Source organism: Prunus mume, linkage group LG2, assembly GCF_029339155.1.
Source record: "Prunus mume cultivar Tortuosa linkage group LG2, ASM2933915v1, whole genome shotgun sequence".
NCBI classification, from domain to species: domain Eukaryota; kingdom Viridiplantae; phylum Streptophyta; class Magnoliopsida; order Rosales; family Rosaceae; genus Prunus; species Prunus mume.
Window position 1 is genome coordinate 36133158 of NC_142699.1, and position 11668 is coordinate 36144825.

General features: G+C 35.3%; 1 protein-coding gene and 1 long non-coding RNA gene across 5 annotated transcripts; both read right to left on the reverse strand.

Moving 5' to 3' along the window:
* Positions 1 to 1623: 1623 nt before the first annotated feature.
* On the reverse strand, positions 1624 to 4805 carry LOC103322990 (uncharacterized). Of its 4 annotated transcripts, none has more exons than XR_016124234.1 (4): positions 4561 to 4805; positions 3540 to 3591; positions 2258 to 2906; positions 1624 to 2176 (listed from the first exon to the last, which is right to left on the reverse strand). It is a non-coding gene; the product is annotated as an uncharacterized LOC103322990 (long non-coding RNA). The 4 variants fall into 4 exon arrangements; XR_016124235.1 differs by having other exon boundaries at positions 2258 to 2634; positions 4561 to 4803; XR_513513.2 differs by having other exon boundaries at positions 2258 to 2453; positions 4561 to 4798.
* Positions 4806 to 8576: 3771 nt separating this feature from the next.
* Positions 8577 to 9291, reverse strand: LOC148920180 (pathogenesis-related protein PR-4). The gene is made up of 2 exons (XM_089046347.1): positions 8961 to 9291; positions 8577 to 8811 (listed from the first exon to the last, which is right to left on the reverse strand). Exons 1-2 carry the CDS (start codon positions 9228 to 9230, stop codon positions 8641 to 8643), a joined length of 441 nt encoding a protein of 146 aa, XP_088902473.1. The 5' UTR covers positions 9231 to 9291; the 3' UTR covers positions 8577 to 8640.
* Positions 9292 to 11668: the final 2377 nt, after the last annotated feature.

The following is an 11668-nucleotide window of genomic DNA, read 5'->3' on the forward strand; positions in this document are numbered from 1 at the left end:
TCTTTTGTTCTCCATGTTCTTTTTGCTACATTCAATTATTTTAAGTAAGTAATATCGTATATAATTTATGACAAAATCTCACAGAAGTAGCTAAAATCACTTCAATTATTTGCTGCAAATAGCATCCACCGTTAGATCAAATAAACGGCTGTGATCTACCCATTTGCAAAGATGTAGTTTTACTCAGTTTTAAAAAGAAAAATCCCTTCATGCTTGCCTGAAGGCAAAACGCCCCTCAAACCTTTCATGTCTAGTTTCATTTAAAAAAAAACCATAATTACATGCTTAGTTGCTTTGAGAGAGTTGTTTCTATTTTTGGAGATCATTTCATAATGTTGACCTATCTTCTTTGGGGAGGAAAGACAGCAGCAGCCGAGCCAACTCTCTTCTCCTTCTAATTTAAGTAATCGCCTGTGAAACTTGTTGCCTACTCAATTTATTTCATTAGACAAGAAAAATATAACAATAGAGGAATTAAACCCTAAAAAAAAAAAAAAAAACCTAATTCACAAACTATCATAACAATAGAAGAATTAATACTAGACACACCAACTTATTACACAGACTTTGGGACATTAACTGACGTGACAATAGTTTCTTTTGTTTTCATTACAGCCTCATTCTGGATTTTCCACATCAGTTGGTATCCACGATCAAAAGTTTTTTTTTTTTGGGGACGGAATCCACGATCAAAAGTTGGTGTAATAAATGTGTTGTTTTTTTGATACAAGTGATTGGAGAGGGGGTTGACTCAAATATTCGAGTGTTAAGGGGGTTTTAAACTTTTGCCCACATAAGAGCATCCGTAATAGTGAGGGTTATTTCAATTTTATTTCGATAAATTGAACTTTTGACTTGCAGTGGTAAAATTCAGTTAATTTCAGAGATTAATATTTTTCATTTCAGGGATCAGTAGTTCATTTTAGAGGTCAATAAAATGAACTCTGAAATAAAATTCATTTCAATAAGCTAACCCACCATAATAACTCTACAACCTCTTTCTTATTGACACATGGACAACATTAATTTTTAATTTATAAGCTATTTGAACTACACCACTGCAAATGAAATTACAGTTCAGTTCAATAAATTGAACTACTAAATTGAACTGAAATGAACTATTGAGTAACCATCACGAATGCTGTAAGTAGAAATGAAAGAGTTCAACCAATTGATCTACTCTTCACTGGCACATATGTGCGTGTTTAGTATTATTGAACGGATTGAATGACATGCCAAGCTTGCGACACTAATCCTCCATGTATTTGATGACGTTTGCATTACTGTCGGTCAGTTTTCATTGATCAACTGTCATTTAATTAGTGATAGTTGTAGTTGTACATGATCAATTATTATATCATAAGGATAGGATAACTCTTTTTTTTTTTTTTTTTAATATTTTTTTAAATTTGAAAAAACTTTACGTTAGTGAGGAAATAAAAAAAAAGGGCTGCAAATATCTTCCAAGAAAAGAAGAAAAAAGAAAAAGTAGGTGTGGGTGTCTAAGTGTCTTTAGTCAATGAAGCCACTCATTCACTTCTTCCATTATGCTCGTCTCCCTGCATTTTTCTTTCTCCCTCCATAGCAGGTCACACCACGTATCTGCGAAGGAACAAAAAGAACTTCGTGTAGAAAAATTATATTGAATTGTTCTTTTATTTTTATCAAGAAGGATTTCATTAAAATTGGAGAAGAAACAGTGGGATTAACAAACGAAATAAAAGAAAATTGGGACGTTAAAATATGATTTACAAACTAACACAACGATAACATGGATCCATGCATCCACGCATTACATGCATCATGTAGCCGCGCTTCTTGCCTCTACTTTGAGTTCAAGATTGCGTGGATGTGCTCCTACTCTTCTGTGCCTCTACTTTGAGTTGCTTCTACTCATCTCAACCGCTGCCCGCTCTCCCTCCCTGAGCATGATCCAGCTCTGAGCTGAACCTGGTGAACTTGGCTTTCGCCTCAACAAGATCCTTGCGTTATGGCCAGTTGTTCTTGGATGAGACGGAGCTGTGTCTTGGCTGCAGTAGCCTTGTGCCTATCCTGTCCAGCTTGGTCAAGCTCAATAACAAGGCTGGCCTCCAACTCCATCTTTGTCACTTGGTCATGTTTTTCCTTCAGGATCTTGATGGTCTCTCTTGATGAGCTTGGAAGAAGTGAACAAAGCCTAAAAAACAGCGAACATGACATATTAGCACAAGCAAGTACAAGCAGCTGAGTAGTAACAACACTTAAGGTCAGCACAGACCTGTGCACTCTGATTGAATGATTTCTTCAGCAGCTCTTTAGCTTTAAGGTCCTTGGACTTAGATTGCCCGACTTTTGGGTCCTTGACTGCCATCCCGACCCAATTCGTAAATAATTGGGCACATGACGATAATGACAAAATTACAACACCAAAAATTCAAAATCCAGGGCACATCTTCTGCCCATTACCTGATTAGCTGCATAAAATGGCTTCATCGTGAGCAACCAATTTCTATGTTGTTTCTCTTTTGCCAATAATAAGTTGCTCACATAGTGGCAAATTAAAGCTATCTCATCTGCCAACATAAAAAATCTGATGGACGCAACTGGCAGATGAAATGATGGATCCACAAGCATCACATATTTGCACATACTTCCCTTTTGTCATCAGAAAATGAAAAGTTCTATGTTGGATTAGTTCATTTTCTCATATGGTCCTTTTATACAATACAGATAAGGATTTTTGCTAGGATTTACATAACATGTACAGTACAAGCAACCAAAGATATCTATAAATTCAATTTGAGTAAGCAAGAATCGATAGCAGAAGTTATCGGTTAAAATATAAGTAATGCCCAGGCTTTGTATTGCTACTTCCATCCTTGAATATACTTAAAACTAAATCTTTGTACAGACCAATATCCAAAGTCCTGTAATGCAAAATCAGATGAAAAGAGCTTCAAGTTTTACTAGAGAAAATTCATGAGCAAAATAGTCATCACACGAATAAAACTCTCTTGCTCAAGCTAAGAAACGCATAATTCAAGACCAATCACTTACACATAATTTGACTCTACAAAAAAAAAAAAAAGACAGGCCAGCAGAAGTGTATTAAATTCAGACATTAGAACAAGAACTTTTTAAAAGGAAAGAAAACTTAGGAAAGTACTAGTACAGATATTGTCCCAATATCTGACTTACTATTCTTGGCTCAGAATTGGGTTTTAAGTTGTCAGTTATAGACAACCAGAGTTTTTCTGACATGTTCAGATTTTAGAGACTCATCTTTATTTGATACATTAACTACAACATCAAAAGCCTCTGATTCATGCTCTTTGCTCTCAACTTCCTGATTGATCCACATTACTGGTATGGGCAACCCATTAGAAAATTATAGGGACCATGGCCAGCCATTTTTGCATAACTTAGGTTGTTTATAAAGTAAGATATAGCTTCTAGTGGAGGAACTTCAACCTGGTACTCATCTCCAACTCTAGGAAGTACCACAGAATCACCAAAGAAATCACATATATCAGAAGCTTCTGGAGGAAATGAATGCTCACCAGATTCAACTTCATTGAAATCGCCATGGTGATGTTCTTCAACGGAACCCATCTGCCAAATGAGGAGAAAAAAGAAATGGTACTATTAAGTTGCTTTCTGAGACAACATAAAAAAGCTAGCTTTTCCTCTTCCCCCTTCTGTTCAATGAACAATAAATTAGGCATGAAAGTCAAAAAAATAAATGAAAATTATAGAATGACATATCCCAATTTGAAATTTATAGTGTCATCCGCACGATGTTCTAACACCACTATACCAAGACAGTAGCCAAACAAAAAGGACAAATAAAACATGAGAATGCATGCTAAAGTGAAAAAAAACCATGAACACTTTCTCTTCCATCTTACTATGAAAAGTGTTAGTTCTTCATTAATCAAGCACCAAGAAAAAATCAAAGACAATTCTACAATTTTCTGATACCTTTCCTTTCAATGGTTCAGTCACACCCACCTAGTTTCAGTCTATCGAAAATGAAGCAATCCAAATGCCTTTGAGCTACTACTATTACGGGCTCATCTAAAACATACCAGGCAAAGTATTGATTCTTATCCTAGCAAATAGTAATACACATTGAAACCCTGCAACTGACAACAATCAATCCTAGTCAACCACTAATCACAGAGAGGAAGAGGATGAAGTTTCTACAAAAGCAACTGGAAGTACCAATTAACTAAGTTTCATGCGTATTAAATGCAAAACAAAAAGTATAGCACTACGTACCCCATCTATAAAGCAAGCAACACCCCAGAAGATACATATGCAAATAGCACGAGGCAGCAAATTCATAACAAAATAATCAACCCCTGAATTTGTTTTCGAACCCAGACTAAACTCTAAGCAGCATCACTGTCAAAACCAATACTTTCAGACAAACATCTCAAAATACATTAAGCACATTGATCTCAGATAGCAAAACCAACATAATCTCAACTAATTACACCAACATCATTCCGAGTTTCAAACTTCATGATAAATGAATTAACTCAACAGAGAACAAAATAATGCAAAACAACAACTTACACACAAAAAAAACCTTCGACTTCCCTCTGAGAACTCCAACACGATCCCATCATTCTCAAGGAACAGTTCAGAACACGCAAAGAACATTGAGTGGTAGAATAAGCCGAAACAGCTTACATACATCCATGGACAAAGAAACAAAACTTGACACCAAATCCCACCTCAAAAGGAGCAAACCTGAAACTGAGAATGGGCTTCAAGTTTTAGTACGAAGAAGTGTTTAAGTTTAGACTCGTTAATAAGCTATACAGACTAGTGGTTTGGCCCAACTTTTAAAGTGCTAATTATGAAAAGGTGCGTTATAAAAATGCAGGATAAATTTCACTTTATCACCTGTAAGTTTCACGAGATTTAGATTTTGTTACATTAAGTTATTTCGTGTCAACTTTGTATCTAAAATTTTATATTCTTATCACTTTTATACCTTTGTTAGTATATCCAGCGAATCCTCCATTAATGGGCCCGTAAAGATTCACTCGTATTGCGCCATGTGGATCAATAAATATAAAAGATAAATAAATTAAATGAATTAATAAACCTCAAATGTTTTGTGGATTTCTAATTTCTTTCTTTTTAGTATTTTTTTTTTAAGATTCATATAGATGTCACCAACTCATTGGTGGTGGGGATGGTTTGACAAAATTGCAACCTAAAAGCAACGCAAAGTTTGACAGAATTAGACAACATGAACACTATTGGTGTTGGGGACAAAATAAAATATAGAAAACGACATTGATCCATTTTGAAAATAGATGACCAAAATGATGACTTTTGAAAACGTAGAGACAATTATGCCTTGAATTAATATTCCAACTAGCTTTTCACTTCAATGTGAATATTTACTATTGAACTACAAAATGTGGAGAATATTCTCAGTACATCTTCAATTCAAGGAGAAAGGACACCATCAAAGGATGTATTCTTAAGATTCTCAGTACATCTTCAATTCATCCTAGGATTTTTGTTTTTTTGTTTTTGTTGTTGTTGTTGTTCTTTCTGTTGAACATCCTATGATTAATTTAATTTAGAGTATTTGCAGTCTGTGAGGTCTTACTTTGTTTAATTAAGGTTATTTCCACCTAACACTCAAGTTGTCATCGTATAAATTGATTTAAGTGCCACTTAAAGAACATATTAATTAATAATATGAAGTGTGGCAATAGAGTTAAACATGCCTACGATAGCAAAGGACTTATTACTGTAGTAGTTTGGAGTAATTGTTTTATCAGAAAAGATTCTCGGTTCACGAATGTGTAGTATATTATCCACCTTATCAATAAAAAAACAGTCAAAGATATATTAGTACAAAAGAGGATGTAGTTTAAAAATCTCAATCAGTGGATAAAAAGGGTTTTGGGTTGGCAATGTTTATCCGCATAATCATCCTCATCACCTTAAAAACAGGACAAGTGAAAATGTCACCAAGATTAGTCGGTTTCACAAAAGGACAACCTTTTTTCTTTATTCACATTTAAATAATAATAAGAAAAACTTGTAACTTGCAGTTACCCAATAAACCGAAATTGAGTTTGAGACAAGCTTTTAGACAATAATATTTGGATATATATTGATTGCTTCTTTTCCTGTAAGGAGATACTTATTCTTTTTGCAAATCACAGTTTGATATATGCAAAAATAATTCATCAAAAACTCAAAAAGAAAAACTTGTGCACATATATCACATTGTTATTAACAGAAACGTATAAACTCGTACTTACATGATAAGGAGCCATAAAGGGAGCCATAAAACCAGGGAGCATATAAAGCTGACTGGATCTTAAGTAAAATACTTACTTCCCCACTCATCAGCCGATGAGGAATCTGAGTGTATCTTCTTTATTATGAAATGGAGCCATTGTTATAAAATACTGTAAATATATACATATGCAACTCCAATTATACCCAAAAGATTGCTTGTCGATTCGAGTGCATCTCCTTTTCATCATATTTACGAGGAAGGGAAAGCAGATGCGATTACAGATTTAAGCCATTCTAACTATTTTTTGTTTCTACGTTAAGGACAGACTGGGCAGCTTCTCTCCTCTTTATCTGCGTCTACATCTACTTCTCTTCTTCTGTTTTTCTCCGCAGTTATTTTATTCTTCTTCCTATTTTCTTGTTTTTCTCTCCCCTTGTCAACAATTTTCTTCTCATTATCTCCTTTCTACTTATCTTATGCATCTTTAATTTGAAATTGAGTATTCTAGGTTTAATTAAGAATAAATTATAATTAGGGGATTTTGTTGAAAGTAATTAGGACTTTGATTTTAGGAATTTTGTTGAGATCTCCTTTGATTTGTTGTTGGTATTGTTGAGATGTTTGGTTAAATACATTGATGATATTATCAGAATTAGTTTTTTTTTTTAGCGTGATCCATAATTACGTTGTCTAGTTTTAGTTTTTGTATTTGTTAAACTTTTATTTATAAATAGAAATGCATTTGAGAATAAAGCGCATAACGTACCATAACTAGGTGTATCTTTTTATGTTTATTAATGAAATTCACTCGTATTGTCAAGTTTAGTATGTAAGTTTTACCCAGTTGGCATTCAAGTCCTGGAACTGCCACTGTATCGATATTTTGTTGCCATTGGGACTTATAATCATTTTAGTAATTTTTATTATTATAAAAACTACCAACTAATTCTAAGTAGCTACACTGTCCATTTCTACATTACATCCCATTGCCAAGTTTGCCTTTGGCTTTGTATGCGTCTCCCATCAACATGAAAAATAAAACAAATATGAAAAGTAGTAATTAAAGCCATAAATATGCTGTCGCATGGGATGATGTAAACTTCAGTAAAACCTATGTTGCATGATCATTAATTAATTCAATTTCCGTACATAATACAACTTTTCAAAAGATTAGGTGCTTAAAGATTTGGTTTGAATATTATCCACGCAATCCACATGAATTATTATTACTATGCATTGACATTATAAATAAATAAAATTATGCATCCACATTCCGCATTCCACAAACTTATAATTATTATTTAAACGTACATGCTCCTGAGCTTATTGGTGAAGCACGTATAAAGTGCTCTAAATATTAATGCGGAGGGAGGCTGGTATATTTGCAAACATTGATCCGACGAGACGTACACCTTGTTTTAAATTAATTAACTTTTGTAACGGAGTTTAGCTCAATGAAAAATGATATTGACTTACATACTAGAGGTCTTAAGTTTGAATCTCTATGTCGTCATAGTCGTGTATGTGTGAGAAATTTCTCACCCCTCTAGTTTAGACTATCCTCTCAACATCCATTAATTGTTTGAATGTAAAGGAATCTTATTATAAGGCTTCGTTTGATTCACGGAACGGATTTGAGGGGAAATTACTTCCCATGTAATTTTCCAAGGGTTGAGAAATGAAAGATTCATTTCTCACGTTTGGTGATGTTGGAAAAGTAGCTGAGAGATATCACTTTATTTCCTTTCCCAGGTTTGTTTTGAGTAGGAATGGAAAACAAAGTTTGTATAAATTTTCAATTATATCCATATAAAATAAAATAAAATACATTTAATGATATATTGTAATTCTAAATTGTACAAAATGGTCATAAAAAATATGTATTTAATGTTGGTTCATTTTCCCAAACTTTCTCATAAGGAGGGAAAACAAAACCCACGTTGGGAGAAGGGCTTCACTTTCTTACTTTCTTATGGGCTAGACAACGAAATCCCATGCCTCTAGATAAATATGAGAAAACAATTGATTTTTCATCCCCAAGTCTTCTGTCCTATGAACCAAACGGACCTAAAATTAAAAAAAAAAAACCCCAGAGATTAATCTACATCATCAGGAAGGTATGTTGACATGGTCCATAAACACATAATTAATTTTGCAGAGAACATCAAACTATATACATGTGTTAATCATAAATTAATTATACGATCCAATTAGATTGAGCTCGATCAAGCGTGGCCCCAACACTAATGCCGACCAGGTCGGCATCAATATCACATTCACATACCCTATTAATCCAAGAAGCGATCCCACTTTGAACTTATTTCATCTACAACATTGAAACTTATTTATTGGTTGAAGGTTTAGAGCTTAAAGTTTAAGGTTTAGTCGCCACAGTCAACAAAGTCGTAGTTGACAGTAAGGTGGCCTTGGGCATTGCCTTGTCCATTTGTGTCTATCTGGTTAAACACATTCACGTCCAAATCTAACCCTCCATTGCTGCACTGATCCACAATCCTCACTGTCACTTTCGCTCCTGTGGCCGTGTTCGTCACCTGCATATAATATCAATTTTACATATATAAATATACCTCGATTAACAAATATAAATTGCAGAAATTAATGTATGTACTAATTAATTATGTTTACTGAAAGATAATTAGAAGATGATCAACAAAACTAATTAGTACTAATGATTAATTACCAGTAAGCACTTCCCACAAGAATCTTGTCCGGTAGGGCCAACGGGTCCGCAGAAGGCAGTCCATCCATATTTGCTGCGCCATGACAATGGCTTATCAGCATCCCATGTTGCGCAGTAGACACTCGCAGTACGCAAGTCCCAGTTGATATTCTGAGGATTGTACAGGTTGTACGTGGCTCTCACGTTAGAAGCACTTTGCGCAGAAGCGCTGCCCACCACACAGACGATCATCATCGTCAGAAGCACTTTGCCCACAAGCACTTTCTCCATTTTGTGATGATCTGCGATAGTTAACAATTAAAGTCGTCAATGGAGGTGTTGGAGAAGTGGTGGTGCTTGAATGTATATATATAGGGCGGAGGTTGGTGTTGGAATTACGTTTTTTTTTTTTTAAGTCATCCATTTTTTGAATCTCAAGTCTGAAGGCCATGCTCTAATTTGAAGCTTGTGTCTTCTGTCGCTCTCATCATTGAACCAAATTTCTTTTCATCAACTAGAGTTCTTATCTTTTCAATTTCCACATGTAAAAGTTTTGCTCTTTTGGTTAACCACTCGAAAGTTTGATCAATCAACTAGTTGTGGTTGTATATATGTAGAATAACTCATTTTGTTATTCTTGTTTTATAAATTTGGAGAAAATTGAATCTGGATATTGATTGGGTTTATGAGTTTGGCTCTTCACTTGCAATTTCTAAAATTGGGTTTCTTCTTTGCTATTTTCTGTATTCTTTTCTTTTCTTCTCTTTTTTGGGTTGTTTCAATTTTGAATGATTTCTTTGTCAAGATACTCATTTTGTTTTTGTTTGGACAATGATTTGTTGAGTAGGATAACGTTAGATGAGTTAAAATTTGTATGAGCATTTGTAGTTTAAGAAGCTTTCATGGGTTAGTGTGTTTATGTTCTACATTTTAGCAAATGAAAGGTATTGAGGTTACAAACGATTTGTTTACTATAGTTGTGTATTGAGGTTGCAAACGATTTGCAACAAGAAATTACGTCTATCCCTTCACTCTATGGTTCAAGATTATTTTCAAGAAGATATATCAAATGAACTAGAGGTGCAACATAACATTGATCTTGAACTCATCAAGAAGAACATTAAGGATGATGAGTCGGATTTTGCAACTCTCCCACCTTTTTTAATACAAGAAAAATAAGTATATGTTGAGGTGTCCATTCTTCTCGATGAAGATTGAATCTTTTTATAAAAAAACAATCAACTATGCCGTTCATTCCTTCCAAAAAAAAAAACTTCAAGTCCAATATGCCTACTAGAAGTAAGAGTTACACGGTCTTTAAGCATCACTTAGGCTGTAGGTTGCTAACCAAACATGATACAAGACGTTTCTCCTCTGGTACAAATTCAGATATATGTATGTCTACCCTTTTCTTTTTGTTGACCATCTATTACAAATGCTTCATTGGTAAACAAAGATATATAAAGGACTGTGAAATTTATTATATTGATACTAACCAATTTAAGAGTGAGTACGATACATATGGAGTACTTGATGACGTATGTTGCATGCTGAGCTCCATAAGGCCTAGTCTTAGGGTCATTTCCGACTTAACATGTAAGGTTATTGGTCCATTTAACTTCGCGTGCGATGATACTCCTCATGATTGTTTTACGAGTGCCCAGGAGATCCCATCTTGTCATTGTATAGTCTGTACTAATTGTAACAACTATGAGACATCATTCATCTTATTGGTTGAGAAGAATACAGTGTTTCATAAGAATGCTAAAGGCATTATGGTGTCTGACAAAGGATGTAGTGACAGAGCTACCAAGGTATTCTTGAAAAAACTTTATTATGACTTAAGACCTCCAGTATTAGCCATTGTCGATTGCAATCCATATGGGCTTCAATTAATTTTTTACTACAAATTTGGTTCGGCTCACAAATCATTTGACAATGTTAATATAGCCACCCCTGTACATTAGATGGTTGGGAGTGAGCGCGCGACCTATATCGGGTAGTCGGGGCAAGTGCCAATCCCGGATGAGTAAGAGGGCGTGGCGGTTGTTGCAAAAAATGGGGTGCTAGCCTGGGTGGAGCGGCCGTCGGTGTAGATCTTGGTGGTAGTAGCAAATATTTAAATGAGAACTTTGAAGGCCGAAGAGAGGAAAGGTTCAATGTGAACGGCACTTGCACATGGGTTAGTAGATCCTAAGAGACGAAGGAAGCCCATCTAATAGCGTGTCTCATACGAACTTCGAAAGAAAATCGGGTTAAAATTCTTAAACCGGGACATGATGGTTGACAACAACGTTAAGGAGTTCGGAGACGTCGACCGAGTACCATTCACGCTCGGTCGTATTCATAATCACATCAGGTCTCCAAGGTAAATAGCCTCTGTCGATTGAACAATGTAGGTAAGGGAAGTCGGCAAAATGGATCTGTAACCTAGGAAAAGTTTTGGCTCTGTGGGCTAGGCACGAAGGTTCTAGTCCTGAATCCATGGGCTATCGGTGGACTACTCAAGCTGCTTATGCGGGCTATCGCGTGCTTGCCAGGGGACAAACCGAGAGCATTCCTTTGGGGCCTTTCCAGGCGTTGAACAGCCGCCTCAAAACTACTACAAATGATGCTAAAACAATGTGATTTCAGTCCAGCACTCTGAATGTCAAAGTGAAGAAACTCAACCAAGCGCGGGTAAACGACATGAGTAACTATGACTCTCTTAAGGTAGCCAAATGCCTCGT

Excerpts from the sequence above, each read along its gene's own strand:
- LOC148920180 (XM_089046347.1), bottom strand. The coding sequence starts at position 9,230 with ATGGAGAAAGTGCTTGTGGGCAAAGTGCTTCTGACGATGATGATCGTC. Across the intron at positions 8,812-8,960 it reads CTTGTGGGAAGTGCTTACTG|GTGACGAACACGGCCACAGG; the intron begins GTAATTAATCAT and ends TATTATATGCAG.